At 35.8% G+C, this 24,195-nt stretch overlaps 1 protein-coding gene across 2 annotated transcripts in view; it reads right to left on the reverse strand.

The window, feature by feature from the left end:
- The window catches only part of FAM149B1 (family with sequence similarity 149 member B1), a 52,983-nt gene that overhangs the window by 25,709 nt on the left and 3,079 nt on the right, over nt 1-24,195 (reverse strand). For both annotated transcript variants that reach the window (XM_059054206.2, XM_059054208.2), the window contains exons 2-7: nt 22,765-22,869; nt 21,697-21,826; nt 16,282-16,424; nt 15,381-15,497; nt 7,511-7,678; nt 3,712-3,899 (exon numbers count right to left, since the gene is read on the reverse strand). In XM_059054206.2, coding sequence (XP_058910189.1) covers nt 3,712-3,899; nt 7,511-7,678; nt 15,381-15,497; nt 16,282-16,424; nt 21,697-21,826; nt 22,765-22,869 — 851 coding nt within the window. The remainder of the gene's footprint in view (nt 1-3,711; nt 3,900-7,510; nt 7,679-15,380; nt 15,498-16,281; nt 16,425-21,696; nt 21,827-22,764; nt 22,870-24,195) is intronic.

Raw genomic sequence — 24,195 nt, forward strand, 5'->3', positions numbered from 1 at the left:
AGCTCCCTCCCACTGGTGCAGGTCCCGTCCCTATTCTTTGTCTCTGTTTGTTCTTTTTTCTTTTGCCCTACCCAGGTACGTGGGGAGTTTCTTGCCTTTTGGGAGGTCTGAGGTCTTCTGCCAGCATTCGGTGGGTGTTCTATAGGAGAAGTTCCACGTGTAGATGTATTTCTGATGTATCTGTGAGGAGGAAGGTGATCCCCGCGTCTTACTCTTCCACCATCTTCTCGCCTCCCTCAGCAGGTGGATTCTTAACTGTGCCACCAGGGAAGGCCTATTTGCTCATTTTAAAATTGGGTTGTGTTTTCTTTTGTTTTTGAGTTGTAGATCTTTATATACTGTGAGTACTAGATTCTTATCAGGTGTATGATTTATGTACATTTCCTCCCATTCTGTAGGCTGTCTTTTCAGTTTCTTGATAATGTTCTTTGATACACCCTAAAGTTTTTTATTTTGATGAAGTCCAATTTATTTATTTTTTCTTTTGTTGTTTGTGGTCTTGGTGTCATATCTCAGAATCCACTGCCAAATCCAAGCTCATGAAGATTTTCTCCAATGTTTTCTTCTAAGTTTTATAGTTTTAGCTCTTAAATGTGTACCTTCAATCCACTTCAAGTTGATATTTTGTATATGGTGTGAAGTAAGGGTCTAACTTCATTCTTTACCATGTGGCTATCCAGTTGTGCCAGCAAAATTTCTTTTTTTATTTCTATCTGAATTTTTTTTTGATTGACATCTAGTTGATTTACAATATTCTGTAAGTTTCAGGTGTGCAACGTAGTGATTCACAATTTTAAAAAGGTTATACCCCATTTACAGTTATTATAAAATATTGGCTATATTCCCTGCCAGTACCATTTCTTAAAGAGACTATTCTTCCCCCGTTGAATGGTCTTGGCACCCTTGTTGAAAATCAGTTGGCCATAGATGTGTGGATTTATTTCTGGACTTTTGATTCTATTCCATTGATCAGTATGTGTTCTTATGCCAGTACCACACTGTTTTGATAACTGTAGCTTTGTATTATGTTTTAAAACCAAGAAGTAGGAATCCTCCAAATTTGTTCTTTTTCAATATTGTTTTGGATATTCAGGATATCTTGCATTTCTGTATGAATTTCAGGTTCATTTCTGCAAAAAAGGCAGTTACAATTATGATAAGGTTGTACTCAACCTGTAGATGTATTTAGGGAGTATTGCCATCTTAACAATATTTAGTCTTCCAATCCATAAACAGAGGGTGTCTTTCTATTTCTTTAGGTCTTCTCTATTTTCTTTCAATAATATTTTGTAGTATTCAGTGTATAAGTCTTACACTTCCTTGGTTCAGTTTATTCTTAAGTATTTTATTCTTTCTGATGCTATTATAAATGAGTTGTTTCCTTAATTTCATTTTTGATTGTTCATGGGTAGTAGCTAGAAGAACTTTGAGAAGCATGATAGAGAAGACATAAATTACCTTGAACAGACTTCAGAGGAATCTGGATTTGGAGGAAGCTGTAGGGGGAGGGCTTGGAAGGAAATGAGGAACATGTTATTAGAAACTGGAAGTAGGGAGATGCTTGTTATTTTGTGGCAGAGAGCTTAGTGAAATGGTCTCCTGTGGTCACGTGGAAATCAGAACTTTTAAGTGATGATCTTGGTTATATAGCTAAGGAGATTTCCAGTCAAAGTGTTAAAGGTGAGGCCTGATTTTGTTCTTGCTGCTTATAATCAAACATGAGATGAGAGAGATAAATTGGGGGGGAAACTATTCAACATAAAGAAACCAGGACTTGATGATTTTGAAAATTCTCAATCTCTCTAGATGGCAAAAGATTCTAAACAAAGGAAGGCTATCAGACCCCCAAAATTCTACTAGCAGGAAGCAGCCTAATAAAATTACTTAGCTACAAACATGTGCTATGTTTCATGAAAAAGGAAGGATGACTCAGAGGGCAAAACCAAGAGCTCAGAGGGTAGAGCAGAAAGCTGAGAGGATTATTTCCAAGCTTTAAAACTTAATGAAGGAACTCCCAGTATTTTCACAGCTGGATTTCAGAATTGCTGTGGACCCATTTTTACTCTCCCCTCCCCAACCCCAGCCTTTTAACTGGAGTGTCTATAATGGTTATCTTTTTTGCTGGCCCACTATTGTATGTTGGGTGTGTTGGGGTCAAATAACTTGTCTCTAGGAGTAGAATGGCTGGATTATATAGTTAGATGTTTATATACCTGTGTATGTAAGCTTTAGTTTCATAGGTTTATAGATGGAAAGGAATTGTGCCCCAGTAATTTCGCTTCCTGTATTACATCCAGGAACTTCATTCATACCAGGACCTGATTCAAAGTCTTTGGAGCTGATGCTGTAATAGATGATTCTTTTGGAAACTTTTGAAGGGAGTTGAATGTACTTTGCCTGTGGGAGCACATGAATCACTAAGGGCCAGTGGGAAGACTAGTGGACAAATTCCAAGGTGCAGCCCCCACCCCCCGCCATGATTCTCAGCTCTTGATGTTCACACCTTCGTGTAAACCCCTCCCTTTGAGCATGGGCAGGACCTGTGACTTGCTTCAGATCAAAAGATAATGGTAAAAGTGATGGGATGTCACCCCCATGATTCTGTTATATAAGTATCTGTCTTGCTAGCAGATTAGCTCTCAGTCTTTCTTGCTGGCTTTGGAGAAATAAGCTGCCATGACTGCTACAGCTACAAGACACTCGATGCTTCCAAAAACACACAAAAGGGGAAGTGGATCATTTCCTAGTTGAGCCTCTACATGAGAACCCAGCTTTAGCCAACACCTTGATTGCAGCCTTGTGAGATCTTAAGTAAAGGACTAGCTGGCTGTTCCTGGACTTCTGACCTACAAATCTGTGAGATAATAAATGTGTGTTGTTTGAAGCTGCTAAGTTTGTGATAATTTTTGTGCAACATAGAAAATCAATAGAGAATTCTTACGAAGTTAAACATACATTTAACCATATAATCCAACGATTTCACTTGTAGAAATCTACCCAAGAGAAAAGGAAATGTATGTCAAAATTCTTATACACTAGTGTTCGTAACAGCATTAACAGTGCAAAAATGAAAACAATCCAAATGTCCATCAACAGATAAATGGATAAACAAGTTGTGGAACAATGGAATACAACTCAGCAATAAAGAATAAATTATTGACACACACAGTGACATGGATGACTGTCAAAATGATCACACTGAGGGAAAGAAGCCAACAAAAGAAGAGTAAATACTACATGATACCATTTAAGCAGATAAGTTGTCATTTGGGGATGGTGGGTCAGACAAGGGCAGGAGGGAGGGATTACAAGGTTATTAACTTTGAGGGTAATGGATATGTTCACCAAATTGATTGTCTCATGGTTTCATGGCTGTATACATAGGTCAACTTATCAGATAATACACTTGAAATATGATTGGTTTATTGTATATCAATTCTTCAGTAAAGCAGGTTTTTAAATGTATTTGCACATGTTTTTTCTCACAAATAATTATATTCAAAGAGAAAGCACAATCTCTATCTAGTCATCATAGAGTAGGCCTTGTTACTCATCCACTCATTCCCAGATACTTTCCAAATATCTGTTAGTTTCTATGAGAAATACAAATATGATTCTTTTGTACTAAGGAACATATAATTTAATAGACTGGTTACGGTTTGGAAAGTATAAACAATTATTTTTTTATATTGTTTTCACAAAGAGCCTTACCAGAATCAAATCCCTCCCAGTGACTACGTGTCAGCTCCTCCATACAGCTTAGGACCTTGCTCCACACATCGTCAAACACATAAGCAAGGACATCCTCTTTCATGCAGTAAAATGGAGCAATGGGTGGGTACCCTAATTTCTGTTTCTCTGTAGCTGCTTCTGATTTCTTTCCATGAAACCCCTCTTCCCTGTAACAGAAGCAAGAAGGAAAGACTTCATGGTTATTCTTTACTGGGTGTTCACCACTGTCTTTTGGCTGCTTAGGAATGTGATTTATGCTCCTCCCCGCCACCACCCCCTTCCTCCCCGCATATATAGCACAGGTATTAAATAGGCTTGTGAACTAAGGGAGTTTTCAACAGAGGAGACTCTGCATTTCCCTTTATATACCCATCCCACCCCACCCCCCTACTCTGCCAAAAAAACAGGACAAGAAAAAGAAGACTGAGAATCATTGTACTTTTTTAAGCTTTAAATAGATGGGTATTTTTAATTGAACAACAAGCAACATATGACAATTAAGCACACAAAAATAATCTTTTTGTTGTTACTGGATAACATTTAGATTAATATTAACTTGACACATTTAATGATGCACATATAACTGTGATTATGCTGCATAATTAATTGAGGCAATGATTCATTAGGGAAATAGTCTACATAGATTATTAAAATTAGTATACTTTTACTAATGCAAATAAACATTTGGTAATTAGCTGTAAAGGAAAAAGAGGGAAGCCCAACAGCACAGGAAACTACTCTGAGGCTCTTCTGGAGACTGTGTATCTATAACCCAGAAACTTCCAGTTAGGCAAGTCTGTCTCTTCTCTGGCAATGAGTGCCAGTAGCCCCAGATTTCTGGGGGAAGAAAATTTAGCTGATGGATGTGCTTATCTATGACAGATGTATTATAAACTAAGACAAAGCAAATTCTGGAACTGGCTTGGGTGGAGAGAAGTACCTTTATAGTGAAAGTTACTCCTAGGGCAACAAAGTGCTCAAGAATGAAATAGGAAACTGTAGGCAGGTAAGAAGGATGCTAAAAGATTTAAGCAGGGCAGCCAGACTCCCTTTGCTTCTCCTTTCCCAAGGAAGAGCTAGCCTGGCATTAAGTGGCAGAGGAGGCTGATTAGCATTAAATTATTTCAATTTATATTTCTTTTTAGAGGAGATAACATAGTCATATGATAAAAATTCAAATTGTATAGAAGGAAATGTATGTAGTGAAAAATAAGTCTCCTACATCTCTGTCCCCAAGTCCCCATTCTCAGAAGCAAACATACATTAGGTCCAGAGAGATAGTTACATTATACACTGTAGTGCACCTCACTCTTTGTCAATGTATCTTGTCCATGATCCCTATCAATACATATAAATCTGCCTCTTTTAAAAAATAACTGCAGAGTATTCCATTGGATATACCATAATATATCTAACTAGACAGTTATTGATCAACTAACCTTTGCTTTTATAATCAATACTGCAATTAATATCCTTCTACAGATATTCCTCAACTTACATATTGGGTTACAGTGCAATGAACTTATGAAACTATCATGTCAAGAATGCATTTAATACACCTAACCTATTGAACATTATAGCTTAGCACAGCCCACCTTAAATGTGATCAGAACACTTACACTAGCCTACAGCTAAGCAAAATTATCTAACACAAAAACTATTTTATAATAAAGTATTGAATATCTCATGTAATTTACCGTATGTATACTCTACTGAAAGTGAAAAGCAATGGCTGTATGGTTTTAAGTATATTGGTTGTTTACCCTCATGATTGTGTGGCTGACTGGGAGCCGCAGCTTGCTGCCACTGCCCAGCATCCCGAGAGAGTATCATACTGCATATCACCAGCCAAGGAAGAAACAATCAAAATTCAAAGTACAGTTGCTACTGAATATGTATCACTTTTGCACAGTCGCAAAATCAAGAAATCATAAGTCAACTCATCTTAAGTTGGGAACAATATGTATGTACTTCTTTGGCTACATGGGTATTATATCTGTAGGATAAATTCCTATAAATAGAATTATTGAGTCAAAGGTTATGTGAATTTCAATTTAAAGAGGTGGTATACATAGGATCCAGAAAGTATACTCTCGGGTATTTATCCCAGAGACATGAAAAGTTTTGTTCCTACAAAAATCTGTGCATGAATTTTCATAGCAGCTTTATCAATAACAGCCAAAAGCTAGAAATAGCCCAGGTGTCCTTCCAAAGGTGCACAAACTGTGGTACATCCATACCATGGAACGTGCTGACAATAAAGAATAAATTTTTGACAAACCTAAGTAAGTAAGTAAATAAATAAATAAATAAATGGGTGGTATAATTCTCCAGTAGTGAAAGAATATGCCTCTTTTCTCATTCAAGGGATTGTTAACCTTCTTTATCTTGTCTTTTGATAGTCTGACATGTAAAAGAATACTCATTATAGTTTTAATTTGCATCTCTAATTGTGAATGAGATTGAATTCCATTTCATATATTTAAAATCCATTTCCTTATAATGTGAACTATTCATGTTCTTTGTTTCATCCTTACTCTTTTCCTTACTGATATACATATTAAGGAAATTAAGCCTCTGTGTATGCATGAACTGCAAATATTTTTGCCAGTTTGTCATTTGTCTTCTGACTCCATGAGTTTTTTCTATGCAGAAATATTATTTTATGTAGTTTTTAAAAGAATTTCTTAAATGACTTGTAGATTTTGTGCTATGGTTAGAAAGACCTTCCCTATTGCCAAGTTATTAAAAAAAAACAATCTTTCATATCTCATTTTCTTCCAAACTTACATGATTTCATTCATCACATCTCAATATCTCAGTGATATCTCTAAAGAGAAGACTGCCTTTCTAAAAATCTTCCGTTTTACCTGAAAATTCATTTGGGTTTACTATCAGGAAAGGGGAAGAGATGCCCCAGGGACACCTATGAGCCATGAACATCACATTTTAAATTAGTTAAATCTGCTGTATTTTTTATAAGCTAAAATGAAGGGAAAAGACCTTTGAGGAAAAAGGAAGAGAAAATATGGATAATTTGACTCAGGCCGGATGAAGTGAAAGGGAAGGGGGCAATCTCTGGAAAACCAAAAGAGCATACTTATGATTCCCTTGGAACAATGAGCTAGCTCAACAGTGTTATGTTTGGAAACCTGGGTTGTGTTTACCTGACCCTAGGACTGTGTACCTTGAGCATGTAGTAAGCATGGCTCAGTAGGAAATATGGGAAGAAGTCCAGAATCATGTGACACTAACTAGACCTAACCACAGCCTCACAGCCTAAAATGAAATTCTCACTTCTAGATGTACTACTGTGATTATCAATTCTGAGCTTTTAAAGGCTTAGAGGAATAATTTAAGAGTTTAATATATCAGAAAAGTAGTATGGAATAGTGAAGAGAGCACTGGATTTAGAATCAGATGAATAAAGCACTGGATTTAGAATCAGATGAATAAAGTTTTCATGAGTTACTGGTGATACTTTACAAAGAGGAAAACCAAATGAAGTGGAGAAAAAAATTAATTCATTTAAAAATGTTTAATCTCAGGAAGAGGCAAATGACGTGTGCAGGAAAAAAACATAAAAGGAAGACTGGTATGTGAAAGCAATAGGAATTTATATCAATTTATATGACACTGGATAACTGAGAACTAATAGAAAATAAATAACAAACAGACCAACTTAATTATACGTCATATTGGTAGTATACTTTAGAAAAAATAGATATTGACAACAAAATAGGAGGGGAGTAAAAAGTTTAAAAGAAATAATACTCACATATCTGTGTGGTCGAATGCTAGGTATTCCTCTATTATTCCTTCTGAGAAGATTATACAGTCTTCCTCTTCTCTTTCCATAGAACACAAGCTAGGAGATTTGGCAATGGAAGATGCTTTAGGAGCATATGAAGATGAAAAATGTAACTTCTTTCCCCTAATACCAAATCTGGAAGAGGAAAAATATTAATTATGTTCAACATAAACAGTTCTCAAAGCAACTCATTTGCACAAGTTTCAGCTCAAGGTCCCTTGCCCTAGTGACACCTTCCTGGGCTACTCTAAACCTTAAAACCTGTTATTTCTCAGAACAGGAATAAATAAATACTAGCCATAGACCCACTCTGCTTAGGTATATTATGCACTATTGAATACTGCTTGCTATCTTTTCAGATGCAACAGCTATGGCTATAAAATAAGTTTTTCTAAAAAATCTAATAATATTTATTATTATTATATAATATATTATTATTTTTAAAATCTAATAATATTCATAATTAGCTCTTTAAAGTACCTCAGGAGGTTATATGTTTATTTCAATAACTCCATCATTGTTCAAAATGCATACCCCTAAAGGGCAAGTATCTTCCCTTGCTTAAATTTAAATTTCTCATCCTACCCAGGTATACAATGAATATATGATGACGCCTTCACTTCAGCAGGTTTACTTTGGAGAAAGTCAGTCAAATCTGAGCAGTACAATTTTTTAAATGGCTCTCAGTTTAACCAAATACTAAATATAATCAATGTATGCTTTGTGTTATTCTTTATACCTTTTTGTACCTTAAGTATTTTTTAAACAATGAAAAAAGAATAAACCTATGGCACTTTTCAGCAAGGCTAGTGGGAAAATCTTTTTGGAAGACATTTTGGAAATATGTATTAGAAGCCTTAAAACAGAAATACCCTTTGATTCAGTGGTTTCATTTGTAGGGGATTTCCTTCAAGGATATGACCTATAAGATTTAGCTATAAAAATTATCATCACAGAACTGCTTATAATTGCCAAAATTCAAAACTGGCCCAACTGTTTCAAAATATAGGATAGGGGATTGGTTGTTTAAATAATGGTATATTCATGCAATGGAATTCTATGAGGTTACTAAATTAATGTTGGGGGACAAAATGGAAGATTCCCATAATAAAATGGTAATTATAAAAAAGATTACAAAATATGTACAGTAATTTCAAAAAACTCTATACATATGTGGCAGAGAATGCTAGGTGCCTCCAATATCAATTCTCCCTGTCTCTCCTAATACATCATGCCAATTTAATTCAGGAGAGCAATACACGCACCTCAGAGATGATGTTTCCCACCACCTTGCAGCCAGATGTGACCAATGAGATATGAGCAGAATTGTTATGTGGGACTCTGGGGAGGCTGTTTAAAGAGAACTGGGTTAGCTTTAAGGGGTGCCCTTTTGCCCTTCTGCCTTTCCTGCTTCCTGCTAGCTGGAAAGTGAATGTCATGTTTGGAACTCTATCATCTATCTTGGCCCACAAAAAAAAAAAAAAAAACAACAACTCAGGAAAAGTATCCTGGGCTAGCACAATGTCGCAGAAAGATGAAATGAGTCTAGGACCCTGAAAACACCATACTACCACTGTACTGTCTTTAGATACCCTTCCTCCAGACTTCTTTTAAAAGAGAAATTTCTCTGTTATGCAAGCCATTAAATAAGGTGTATGGTTCATGGGAAGTGGTTGGAAGGGTATTAGGCCAGACTGTAAAGTACTTTGTTAACTTTGGCTAATTGATAGCAATGGAATTGAAGTTTTTTTTTTTTTTTTTTTTTTTTTTTGCGGTATGCGGGCCTCTCACTGTTGTGGCCTCTCCCATTGCGGAGCACAGGCTCCGGATGCGCAGGCCTAGCGGCCATGGCTCACGGGCTTAGTTGCTCCGCGGCATGTGGGATCTTCCCGGACCAGGGCACGAACCCGTGTCTCCTGCATTGGCAGGCGGATTCTCAACCACTGCGCCACCAGGGAAGCCCAGGAATTGAAGTTTTTAAGAAGAGGAATGACAGCATCCTTTCTTTAAAAGATCACTATGGTGGTGATGAAGAGGATAATGTGGTTAGGAGGCTAGTGCAAAAGATGAAACAAGAGCTGGTAAGCTGATGAGAGCCTGGACCATGGCAGGAGGCATGGGGGACAGAGAGACAATAAGAGATGGGAAAACAATTTGAAGAACAAATATATCAAAACCAGCTGGTATTACCGTTTATAAAAGTCTCTAAACTTGAGACTTAAGGTTTTTTAAGTCTCTGTTCTGAAACTCTAAAACAGTGATACCCAAAATCTAGTCAACAGATTTATGGCAATCCATGACAAAATTTTTACTGATCCACATCAAAATGAGCAAAATAAGAACAATGTTCAGTAAGACTACAAAGTGCCCTTTCTTGAAAAGGACTGTCCTTATTTTGAGACATGCATTTTTGTGTTAATATGTCATTTCTTTTATAAAACAGTGGTGTTAGTATTTTTTTTACCACAACATGACAAAATTAAAAGCTGTCAAACCCATGTCAAACACTGCACTCCCAGCATTCCTTATGTTATTGTGCTACTGTATTGTTCCATTTGTATTATTAACCAATCATTTTTTAGTCAGTGGTAACTAATGGAATTACTTGCTCTGAAAAAAAAATAGGCTTTTCTAACAAAGTATAGGCCTTTTTGTTAGTTAAAAAAATTTTCAGATGAGAAGGAAAAGTGTTCCCATTTCCCCTAAAGCTGCAGCAAAAAACAGATGGTATTCTACATCATAAAACTGTCTTTGCAAATGTTGTTTCTAACAAAGGGATCTTTTAAATCATCAGACTTCAGAGATTACCATGTCTGGAAAATAACCTTTAACTTCTAAAATGTTTGTAATTCCCTTACTTACTTACTAAAAAAATAACAGTGGTCTTATCTAATAATGTATTGCCCTGATAATAATATTTAAGTTCAGATCTGTTTTCTTGTGAGAGGAAAGAAATCATTGCCACTTTATTCTTCTCCCACATGCATGGAGGATAAAATGACTTTGCTGGGTTTCTTATTTAAACAAAGCGTTTGATTTGGAGCCAGCCCTCAGGTGTAGGCCTTAGGAGGCAGAATTCTGCAGCCTTTGTGGAGGTGATCACTGCATGGCCCTCCAGGTTGGCTGGGAGGAACAAGTGGCCAAGAGCTCTCCTTCCTGAGTAGGATCTGAAAAGGACAATTAACCACTCTCAACACCATTTCAGACCAAATTTATCTTCCAGTGGACCTCTAGCAATGATCAAAATAGAGGAAAGTTACATGAAGTTGTGATCGAAGAAAATATAACTTAGTACACTAGGAAAGGAAATATGATTGTGGATGGCCCTACCAGTAGAAGAACTGAAAGAGAACATCTCCATGGTTTTGGAGAGCTTGAGAAAGCTCTTCATGTCTGAAAAAGTCTGATTTGTAATTAGCTTGACTGGGCTCTTGCATTTAGGACAGTTGTAAAAAGAAAAAAAATCAAAGAAAATGAAAGCAAAAGCTATAATTTGTAATGAGTGACATGAGGGAGGTGGGCTTAGGAGAAACCATACCATGTCACTTTAATGATTTTTTTTAAACTGTGGTGAACAATGTAAGATTAAATACACCATCATAAGCATTTAAAACCATACAGTACAACGGTGTTAAGTATGTTCACATTATTGTTCAACAGATCTCTTGAACTTTCTTACATTGCAAAACTGAAACTCTGATATCCATTAAACACTCATTGCCCCTTCCCCTTCCTCCCCTCCCTTTGGCAACTACGCTTCTACTTTGTTTCTATGATTTGACTACTTTAGATACTAAAGATGGGTGGAATCATATTGTATTTGTCCTTTTGTGATGGGCTTATTTCACTTAGCATAATATCTTTGAGGTTCATCCCTATTGTAGCATGTGACAAGATTTCCTTCTATAATATTCCATCATATGTATATACCACATTTTCTTTTTTTTTTTTTTTTTAATTTTATTTGTTTAGTTTTGGTTGCATTGGGTCTTTGTTCTGTGCACAGGCTTTCTCTAGTTGTGGCAAGCCGGGGCTACTCTTCATGGCGGTGCATGGGCTTCTCATTGCAGTGGCTTCTCTTGTTGCAGAGCACGGGCTCTAGGCACACGGGCCTCAGTAGTTGTAGCATGTAGGCTCAGTAGTTGTGGCTCGCAGGCTCTAGAGCGCAGGCTCAGTAGTTGTGGCACACGGGCTTAGTTGCTCCACGGCACGTGGGATTTTCCCAGACCAGGGCTTGAACCCGTGTCCCCTGCATTGGCAGGCAGATTCTTAACCACTGTGCCACCAGGGGGGAAGCCCCCCTTTGTCCATTTTTTAAATTGGGTTATTTTTGTTATTGTTGTTGAATTGTAGAAGTTCCTCATATATTCTAGATATTAGCCCCTTATCAGACATGCAATTTGCAAATATTCTCCCCCATGCCGTAAGTTGCCTTTTTTTTCACTTGGATGATTGTTTCTTTTGACACACAGAAATTTTTGAGTTTGATGTAGTCCGATTCGTTTATTTTTGCTTTTTGTTACCTAGGCTTTTGGTGTTCTATCCAATAAATCATTGCTGAATCCAATATCCTGAAGCTTTTCCCCTGTGTTTTATTCTAGGAGTTTTAATAGTTTTAGGTCTTCCATTTAGGTCTATAAAATCCATTTTGAGTTAATTTCTGTATATGGTATAAGGGTCCCACTTCATTCTTTTGCATTCCTTCCCCAGCACCATTTGTTGACGAGACTGTCCTTTCAGCATTGTGTAGTCTTGGCACCCTTGCTGAAAATTATTTACTCATATAAGCAGAGGTTTATTTCTGAGCTCTCCATTCTTTAATGATTTTTTAAGGGTTATAATTCTGCATGTAGTCATATACTTTAGCAACTTATTAGATATTATAGTTAATTTTTGTTGAGGTATGTATTTAAGGTAAGGGTAGGTAAGCCCCTTAAGCTAACTTGAAGCAGATGACTGCATAGTTTTTTTTCAAATGGAAATGTCCTCAGACTCATCTGTTCATGGTCCTTTTCTGGCCTGTGTTTTCTCCTTATGCTGCCACCATCTTCTATTGTTATAAAGTTCCTGGAATTCCATTTTGACCTAGACACTAATAATTTGTTTTGATTGATAACATTGTTTTGCAACCATAATATCAATTAATTCATTTTCATGGAGTTTGTTTTCATATAAATATGACGTTTCAATTTAGTAAAAAAAAAAAAAAAGTTGATGCTAACCATGTTCTACGCATTGTGCGAGGTGTTAGAGATACAAAAAGGAAGAGACTGTATTTTTGTGTTGTTTATTATACTACTTTCCTCTGGCCCAAGAACTCCTCAAGAATGGAAGCTGGACCAAATACCTTGTTTCGTACATTTGAGATCTGAAAGAAAACCAGTGTGGGAGGATTAATGAAGGAGAGAGAGAGTGACGGAAGATAAAGGTAGAGATGTAGGCCGGGGCCAGCTTATGATATAATTTTAGATTTGTATCTTAAATTCACTGGGAAGCTACTGAAGATTTTTAAGTGGGGACAGAAAGGATTAACCCTGAACTTTAAAAGGAGAATCTGATGTAATGTGGAGAGGCAAGAATGGATATAATTTGAAATGTTATTTTTGTAGAAAGTAGATGATCAACCTCATATTTTATGGAAAACTGATTTGTTAAACTGAATAATATCAAAATAAATTCTTGACACATTTTTTCACACCACTTATTACAAAAAGTGGCAGAATTGCAGCATCATCACCGACTTACATACCCTCATTACCCAAATTTTGTTCTCAAATACTAGTAGCCTCTCAAAGGACTTAGGTCTCCTTGAATTTCAGCTGATACCATGCCTTAAAGGAAGAAACAATTTTTTCCCAGGATGGGCCTGGAGCATCCTATTGTAACCAGAAAACAAGGATACATTCAAGACAAAAACAAAGGAACTAGCTTGACATGGCCAAGCTGTAACAATCTGAGCATGAATAATAATTGTGGTTAATTAAAATATATAAATATTTTGAAATGCAATGAGTTCATTAATGGTACTCAAGAGAGAAAATATCAAGTATGGACACAGTGATAGTGATAGGAAAATAAATATGGATTATATTTAATTTATTATTTTCAATAAGTAGTGACATGCTAATATAGCTGAATAACTTGTTTCATTTAAATATATGTCTGTATATAAAGTATAGATAGGTAATTGTTTCATCTGTATAGTAAAGAAAGGTAATTATTGAAAACTGTAAGTCAAATAATCCAGAAAAGCAGAACGAAAAATAAGAAGCACCAAGCAGCAGTGGTGGTGGTAGCAAGTAAAAAGGAAAGAAAGGTTGCCTGTACTAAGTTGCAGAATGATGATTTAGCCAGATGTCCTAAAAAAGGAGGAGCTAACTGCTCAGATTTGTTCCTTATTTCTTTGGAATCTCTAAATGGAACTGCTATTTATAGTTATAAAATAATAAGGCATATATAAAGTTTATACTAATAGATTGGGTAAATATATCTTTTTTTGTTGTTGTTGTTGTTTTTTTGCGGTACGTGGGCCTTTCACTATTGTGGCCTCTCCCGTTGCGGAGCACAGGCTCTGGACGCGCAGGCTCAGTGGCCATGGCTCACGGGCCTAGCCGCTCCTCCGCAATCCCCCTGGACTGGGGCATGAACCCGTGTCCCCTGCATCGGCAGGCAGACTCTCAACCACTGCGCCACCAGAGAAGCCCAGGTAAATATATCTTAATAGCAGGACATAAGTTATGTAATTTTGGTTAGTGAGAATTAAAGGATACATCATTTCTGTGGGAGACATTAGTTTGTAAAAGTCTGACCTTTATATAAAAGGAGTAAACTTAAAAAGGCTTATTGATATAATACATGAGGTTTACATTTAGAAAGAAAGCTCAGTCTAGTGATCAGGAGCTTGAGCTTAAATCACTTTGAAAGAAGTAAACAAATCCCATTCTCTGACCAAAAATCAGTTAGTTGATAACCCAGATCCCATAACCTTAACTGGCCTAAGACAATAATGTTTTACTTTGTGGTCTGATGAAATTACTACAAGCCCAAAAAGGCATCAAAAGCAAGTATTACTACAACTCTTAGAAGGTATCAGTATAAGTAAAATTACAGTCTTAGGAAAAAATAAAGGAATTTATTTATTTATTTATTTATTTGGCTGTGCTGGGTCTTAGTTGCGGCACATGGGATCTTTAGTTGTCGCATGCGGACTCTTAGTTGCAGCATGCATGCAGGATCTAGTTCCCCGACCAGGGAGTGAACCCAGGCTCCCTGTATTGGGAGCACGGAGCCTTATCCACTGGACCACCAGGGAATTCCCAATATTTTTTAAAAGTAAAAATAAAAATAAAGAGTTTGAGGTGTTAAAGAATTAGCCATTTTAGCTAGTGTACTAATTACCCATTTTAAGCTGATAAACTAATACCAGTTTAACTTCCATAAAGAAATTAAGTTTTAATTAGTATTATATGTTTAAGAAAATGACTTTTCAAAATTTTTTTCAAAAAAATTTTAAAGTCTGTTTCTTAGATCCCTGAATTTCTTTAAACCAGTCTATCTATACATTTATTCCAAGAGGGAAGTGCCTATATTTATAGATAGATGTAGATATATATGAATCTGAATAACCGTTAAATCCTAGAGAATGTCTTACTTTTTGAACAAAAAACTAAGTAACAAAATTCTAATATGCATAAAGACTATGGTCAATCTTACAGAATTTGTTGTGCTTTACTAAATACCAATAAATAGGAAGAAGTATTTAATCCCTTAGTATAACTGGTAGAATATAATACTTGCACATTAGAATACATAAGTACTTACATATTAGAATACTTACATAGTAGAATCTCTTTCTTGAGACAGTGTTGCCTCATGTGAAGCTGAAACAGCAGAAGAGGATCTAGGGTACAGTCCATAACCTTCACTTGGAGTGATTATCTGCCTACCCAGAATCCTTCAAAGTGAAGAACATAAAGAAATAATTAAGCAACTTCACCTGGCATACATACAAAATGCAGGTATTTTTGGAACAAATTTGATGGCTCTACATAGAAGTCTAGTACATACTTAGTCCGTTACTGATTTAGAATGATTCTTGAGAGAAATGTGAATCCAGAGCCTTTTAAAAGGTATATCTCTCTCCTATACAATGGAGATAGAAAGGATAAAGCTTTCCACCCCACTGAAAAAAATCCAAGGGAACTGGGCAAACATTTGTAATTTTCCCTCCATCCTCTATAACAATCTTCATTAAATTTGCCAAAATGGGTGATAGCCAGGCCAAATTAGTGAAAACTGAATTATATTCTTAAGAACATGAAGCTTTATAAATTTTAAGTATGTGTAGTAAGTGCACTAATGTGGTTTCTAAGGAAAGCTTCCTAATAGCCTATGTTTGCTTTCAAGTATACATGCATAAGAATTTACTTATAGACTACAGTGTAATCAAATACGTTTTCTGACCCTCTTGTTCAAAAGAAAGGGTGTTTGGACAGCCACAGTATACAGATCACAGTTACTGGCATAGAAGTTGTTTTACTTGATTAGGACAATATATTGGTAGTTATGAAAACTCTGAGAAACTTCCATCAACATGAGTTTTCTGTCATCTGAGGCTTTATACCACATCGCCTTATTTATATAAATCCATGCCCATAGAGATTTCAGAATACAAACTTTCTTGGAAATCTGCTCTTCAAATTTTAGTATTAGCCATTAATATACAAGGGCTCCAATACCTGAGGTGAGGAAAGCTATATGTCCACTGTTGGCACTCTTCTTGTAGACTTTTAATATGTACACTCAACTTCTGCTCATACAAGAGCTCGTCAATGGCTGTGAACATTGCGTGGACTTTTTCAGTGGCATTTTGATCAAGTTCCTAGAAGAAATTATCACCTCAAAATATTTAGATGAGCTTCAATCTCTGTTAATAATCATAAAGGTTGAAAGCAATCAGATTGTTTTATTTTCAATATTTAGTCCATTTGTTTGAAAGAAAAGTTAAGTTAGTGAGTTTTTGGATCTTACAATATTCAGATGGCCTCCCTATTCCTATTTAAAGAAAATTTGTGGAAATATCTACGTTTTTAAAGTAACATTTTCTTCATCAAAAAAATCCAGAAAAGTATAAAGAAAAATAAAAATTACCAATAATTCTACCACTCAAAGATAATGATTGTTAATTTTATTATGGTTGCTTGGTTCTAGTATTTTTTTTAGAGCGTAAGGTAGACAGTCAATCCCATATATGTATTACTTTGTAGTCTACATTTTTCACCTGACAGTTTACTTTGAATCTTTGCCCTATAATCTATCCTTTTGCAGCAGCCAAAAGGATGGCTATAAAGTGTGAATCTGATCATGTTATCTGATTCTCTGCTTACTCTCTACTTCATCTGTTTTTATGTGCTCTTTTACATTCTGGTGGAAGAAAAGTTACACCTTCTTTTAAAAGTATAAGATGAGAAATATGTATTTTCACTCTAACAATGAAAGTCAGCTTCTATCCAATTAAAAAAAAAAGGGCTTGCTAGGTAGATTTAAGTTTCAGTTTTAAAGATTCAACACAGGGACTTCCCTGGTGGTCCAGTGGGTAAGACTCCGCACTCCCAATGCAGGCGAGCCACGTTCCATCCCTGGTCGGGGAACTAGACCCCACATGCATGCTGCACCTAAGAAGCCTGCATGCCACAACTAAGAAGTCTGCATACCGCAACTAAAAAAAAGACTCAACACAAATATATCTTACAAAATTTCCTACTTATTGTTTTCAAGCCTGGCAGGGGTGGGGTCAAATTTTCCTAGTCTCAGTGAAACTTGTTATTTTTCCTATTAAATATTTATCTACTTAAATTCTACTCACGTCAACTTTCTTTTGCTGGTATTTGACTGTTATAACTTTTTCATCCCTTGATTTTCAACATTTGACGGTCATTTCATTTTTGATATGTTTCTTTAAATAGCATGGAGCTGGATTTTTTAAAAAATATTATTTATTTATTTATTTATTTTGGCTGCGCCGGGTCTTAGTTGTGGCATGTGGACTTCTTAGTTGCAGCATGCGGGCTTCTTAGTTGTGGCATGCAGACTCTTAGTTGTGGCACACATGAGGGATATCTAGTTCCCCAACCAGGGATCAAATCTGGGCCCCCAGCACTGGGAGCATGGAGTCTTACCCATTGGACCACCAGGGAAGTCCCTGTAGATGGATTTTTAAAAACCAATTTCAGAGTCTCTGTCTTTTATTTGTAGGTAACTTCTATCCACTTATAATTATTGTAATGTGCAATATTTGGACTTATTTCTACCATTAATTTTGTGTTTTCTATTTAACCTTTTTCTTGTTTTTTTATTCTCTTTTCCTTCTGTTACAATGAGTTTTCCTTATTCCCCTTTTAAATTTGGAAGTTATTCATTATTTTTATATTCTGTTCGTTACAGTTAAAATTTTGGCATCCATACACCCTTATTTTGCTAACAAAGTTTAAAGTTTTTCAGGATTTCTGTCCTCTACTGAAACAAAGAAAGAACTTTGATCATTTTGCATTATATACATATATCAAATTATTACTTTGTATACCTAAAAGTAATGCAATGTTATATGTCAATTATATCTCAATTTTTAAAAAGAAAAAAGGAGAAAAAAGACGAGATACATTGTGAGGATAAAATACACAAAACTTGATGACTGATTCAATGAGAGAGGTGGTTATAAAGATGAGTTCAAGCCTTCCATTCTGGTGATAGGATGCTGCTAGTTATAATGTGAACATTCATCAAGTAAAATATCCTAAACTGAGAGGTTATCAGAGCACTTTATACTAATTAACCAATCTCTATCATATCTTTTTTTCATTTAAATTTTAATTTTTACCTAATTTCTGTCTTGGTATCATATATTTTTAAAGCAGGAGAGTTAAGTACTTAGGACTTCTCAGGAAACACTTTTACAAGTGTTTTTCAAGCTTCAGGACTGTGTGGACAATGAAATCAATTTTTAAATGTTATTAAATAATATCAAAAAAGTGAAATATAATAAGGCAGAACAGAATGTAAAATATCATAGTGATCACTCACATAATGATTATTACCTTGTGTAACTTTGTGTTCTGTCTTATGTACACACACTGGGTTGCAATATCAACTATGTCCCTTCCCTCCTTCAGTTTACAGGATTATTGACAGGAACAAAAAGGTATGTAGGGGCTTGAGACATCTTTCACCACTTTGACAATAAATGACGTTCCACTTATGTAAAACACATTTATTTATTTTTTTTTTTTTTTTTGCGGTACGTGGGCCTCTCACTGCTGTGGCCTCTCCCGTTGCAGGGCAGAGGCTCCGGACGCGCAGGCTCAGTGGCCACGGCTCACGGGCCTAGCCGCTCTGCGGCATGTGGAATCTTCCCGGACCAGGGCACGAACCCATGTCCCCTGCATCGGCAGGTGGACTCTCAACCACTGTGCCACCAGGGAAGCCCAGCTTGTATCTTTTTTTTTTTTTTTTTTTTTTTGCGGTATGCGGGCCTCTCACTGTTGTGGCCTCTCCCGTTGCGGAGCACAGGCTCCGGACGCGCAGGCCCAGCGGCCATGGCTCACGGGCCCAGTCGCTCCGGGGCATGTGGGATCTTCCCGGACCAGGGCACGAACCCGTGTCTCCTGCATCGGCAGGCGGATTCTCAACCACTGCGCCACCAGGGAAGCCCCAGCATGTATCTTTTGAGCAGCATTCCACCTCTAGAAATTTATCCTCAGATATGTTCATTTATATGTAAAATAATATATGTACAGGGTCATAAATGCAGCACTTTTTTGTAATAGCAATGGCTATGCAGCCATCAAAGAACAAAGCAGTTAGTTTTTTTATAATATATATAATATATTTGAATATACTATAATATAATATACATAATATACTATACTATAATGTAATATATTCTTCAAAATATATTGATAGTTTTAAGTGGAAAAACAAATATCCCTGGATAAAGTGTATAATGACAAGCTTTATGTAAAAATTAAAATGTACAAAGTTAGCAAAGGAATCAATTAAATTTGTAAATAGAGAATCCCTGTCTGGTTCCTTGCTATAACTGAAATAGCTTTAGTGTTTTGCCATTTAAACTGATATTCAACTGGCAAATAGTCATTATCAAGTTTCAAGGGTTTCCTTCCCTATCTAATTGAGAATTTTTATAAGGAATGGTTTTTGAATTTTATCAAGTATCTTTAACACCTATTGGCTTGATCATATTTTTTCCTTTAATTCACTGATGTTAAACATTTTAATACGTTTATAGATATTGACCCATCATTGTATTCCTAGAATAAACCTTATTTGATTATTTTAAAAAATATCAATCCAAAGTACGTAAAACTAAAATAGAATAGAACTGGGTTAGATATTTTTATGATTGTTGACTATAAAACTTTAAATAATAGATATAATTAGAATAAAAAAAAGTCTTCCTTTACATCATTATAATAACTTTGTTAATTTTTTTTAAGACTTTTTTTTTTAATGTGGACCATTTTTTAAGTCTTTATTGAACTTCTAACAACACTGCCTCTGTTTTATGTTTTGGTTTTTTGGCCCCGAGGCATGTGGGATCCTACCTCCCTGACCAGGGATCAAACCCACACCCCCTACATTGGAAGGCAAAGTCTAACCACTGGACCACCAGGGAAGTCCCCAACTTTGTTAATTTTAAAACAATATTTTAAAAGAAATAAACCTAAGAATATAAACGCCAGCATGATTATAAATATATTTGGCAAAGTAGTAGGCCATTAGTTAAATTGGGGGGAAAACTGTATTCCTATATACCAGTGATAACTCAAAAACACCTAAGTTCAAAAGCAAGGAAAATGTATAATTAAATACTAAGTTCAATTTTAATATCAGTTGTATCTTACAACAAGAGATTTACTCAAAATAAATAATGAAATGATAAAGCAGATTAAATTAAAGGAAGATCTAAGTAAACTATATTTCTAGGTAGAATACTAAGTTCAGTTAAGGTACAAAATGACTGAAATGTGTTTATAAAGCGATTAGTACAGAGCTTAGCATCTATTAAATATTCAATAAATTTTAGTTCTCCCTGCACCTAATTTAATAAATGTTATAATGCAATATCAATTAAATCCCTCATGAATATTTTATAAAATTTCATACAAGGGAAAATAAAATTTATCTGAAAGAGCAAAGAGGACACAAATACTAAATAATACATGTTTTTTAATGAACACTAATAGATTTTACAAGATTTTTAAAATATCATGAAAACCCCATGATATTAAGTCAAATGTAGAAAAATTGTTCAAACAAAGTAGGTTCAACAGTAAAAGAACTTAATTATCCTCACACCATATACTGTTTTAAAAGTCTGGTGAGTTAAAAAGTTAAACATGCAAAATTCTATTAAAAAGCTATTAAGGGGCTTCCCTGGTGGTGCAGTGGTTGGGAGTCCACCTGCCGATGCAGGGGGACACAGGTTCGTGTCCCGGTCCGGGAAGATCCCACATGCCGCGGAGTGGCTAGGCCCGTGAGCCATGAGTGGCTAGGCCCGTGAGCCATGGCCACTGAGCCTGCGCGTCCGGAGCCTGTGCTCCGCAGCGGGAGAGGCCACAGCGGTGAGGGGACTGCGTACCGGAAAAAAAAAAAAAAAAAAAAAAACCATTTTAAATAACAAGGTAATATTAGTAGTGGAGAGACACACTAGTGGACTGAGCACAGCAGATGGAGTAGATCCAGGGCCCAGATCCATACTAACGTGCAAGTGCTTAGGCCAAACACTAAGCATCTCTAAGGATCAACGACTACATCCATAAAACAGAGCAATACTGAAAGACGGTGAAGCTGATGCTTCTTTACAACTATTTTAAAGGGTAAATAAACAATGTAGGAGGGACTTCCCTGGTGGTCCAGTGGTTAAGACATCGTGCTTCCACTGCAGGGGGCGCAGGTTTGATCCCTGGTTGGGAAACTAAGGTCCCGCATGCTGCGCGGCACGGCCAAAAAAATAAAATTAAATTAAAAATAAACAATGTAGGAGAGGGAAGGCATGAAATATACTGACCAAACTGACAAATGCTAACTCCCAGAACAGTCTCCCAAGCACTCCATCAGACCAATAACATAAAACTCACACCATATCCCCAGGAGAAGTCCGAGCTGCCTTCAGTAGAGATCCCTGTGCCTGTATAACTTGGAAAAGCAGACCTTGAATTCCCAGTGTCAGCTGATGTACAAGGTGATTCTTGTGTGATGTCAGACTCACTAAATGCACAATTTGGAAGGAGAAGAGAAAACAGAAAAATTCTTATATTTCCTCAAGTTTCTGCAGCATTAACTAGTCAGCAATCTATTAGGTGATTAGCATGTGTAGAAATATATCCACAGAAGCAAAAATAAATGAAGGACTTGAAATGTAAGCATCATGGTAAAGTCGGACCTAATTCCTACAGAATTGATGGCAGCCATTCTAAATAATTCTAGTCTTAGTTTACAATGAATACTTTAACATTCCACTTATAATATCTACCCTTGAGAACTAAAGACATTTCAGAAATGTCTAGGATTTCACATAGAATAGTATGTGAACTTGTATGGCACTTTTAGTTTACCAAGCACTTTCACAGATATTAACCCCATTTTATCCTCACGATAACCTGGTGATGCAGGACTCAACCCCTTTTTTAAGACAAAGAATCTGAGATTTAGTACTAGGTGTTGAAACTAGGTTTTATGACTGTAATTTTTCTATGATACCACATTGCTTCTCCGAACCCTCTGTGAAGTTACCGTATCCTCTATTTCTTAAAAGAATAACTGCAGCTAATATTTACTCAGCATTTACTGTATTTTATCTCATTTATATTCACAACACCCTTTAAGAGATACTATTACCAGGTAAGTAACTTGCCCAATATTATTCAGCTAATAGATGACAAAACCAGGATTAAAAATCAGATCTGTATGGATTCCTCCTGAGTCTCTGCTTTTAACTACTTCATAATACTGCTTTTCAAAGGTTATAAAAATAAGTGTTTCCATTAGCTGTTCCAGAATGAAAGTTGAATGGTATTGAAAAAATGTGATAAAAATTCTTGTTTTCTTTCATTAGTACAAGGCTTAATACCAATCCTAAGGCAAAAAAACAAAACTTTTGCCATTATCAAGTGCAACAAGCAAACAAGTACACTTTTTGTTATTACCTTTGGGAACTTATGTCTTTTTCATGGCTGTCATTGGTAGAGGAAATTGCACCCAGCTGCTCTGGAAGGGGATGATGATTAAGAGAATGTTTTGTTATTCCTTTCCTGTGAAAGAGAAAAACAAAGTTATATTTCCTGTAAAGAAAAAATATATACTTTTCAGTAACTTGATCTACAAGTTAGTCGCCTACTTCTTGCTGTTCTGGAACTGCACTGTCCAATACAGTAGCCATTAATCACTAGCAGTTAAAATGTGGTCAGTTGGAAATGAGATGCACTTTAAATGTAAAACACACAGGATTTCGAAGTCTTAGTACAACAAGAATGTACAATGTATCATTAATTATTTTATCTTGATTACATGTTAAAATGATAATATTCTGGATATATTTGGGTTAAACAAAATATATTCTTAAAATTAATTTCACTGCAAATTGAAAATATAATAAGGTATAACCACACACCTATTAGAACAGCTAAGATAAAATATGGTGATAACACTAAATGCAGATAAGGATATGGAGAAACTGGATTTCTCATACATTGCTGGTAGGAATGAAAATGGTGCAGCCACTCTGGAATAATTTCAGTTTCTTATAAAACTAAACACATGTGTTTATCATGAGACCTAGCCATTGCACTCTTGGGCATTGATCCCAGAGAAATGAAAATTTATGTTCACACAAAAATCTGTACACAAACGTTCACAGCAGCTTTATTTATAATTGAAAAAGGTTGGAACAACTGAAATGTTCTTTGACAGCTGAATAGTTAAACTTTGGTATATCTACACAATGGAATATGATTTAGCATAAAAAAGGAGTGAACTGATACATGCAACAACTTGGATGGATTTCAAGGACATCATACTTAGTGAAAAAAGCCAATCTCAAAAGGTTACATATACTGTATGATTCCATTTATATTACATTCACAAATGACAAAACTATAGAGGTGGAGAACAGATGAGTGGTTCCAGGGTGTGGAGAAAGGAATGGATGTGACTGTAAAGGGGTATATAAGGATGTTTCTTGGTGATGGAACAGCTCTGTATCTCTGTTGTACTGGTGGTTACATACATCAATAAATGAGACCAAATTGCATAGAACTATATAGAGAGATATACAAAGGAATGGATATAAAAATTGATGAAAACTGATTAAGGTTTTATAGTCTAGTTAACAGTACTGTACCAATGTCAGTTTCCTGACTTTGAAATTATATTATAGTTACATAAGTTGTCATCATTGGGGGAATCTGGGTGAAGGGTTCATGGGACTATGTACTATTTTTGTAACTTCCTGTGAGTCCATAATTATTTCAAAATAAAAAGGTAAAAAAGTTAATTTCACCTGTTTCTACTATTTTTTTAATGTGATTACCTGAAAATTTTAAATTATATATGTGTTTTGTATTATATTTCTATAGGAC

This window comes from Kogia breviceps, chromosome 2 (assembly GCF_026419965.1).
Source record: "Kogia breviceps isolate mKogBre1 chromosome 2, mKogBre1 haplotype 1, whole genome shotgun sequence".
NCBI lineage: Eukaryota > Metazoa > Chordata > Mammalia > Artiodactyla > Physeteridae > Kogia > Kogia breviceps.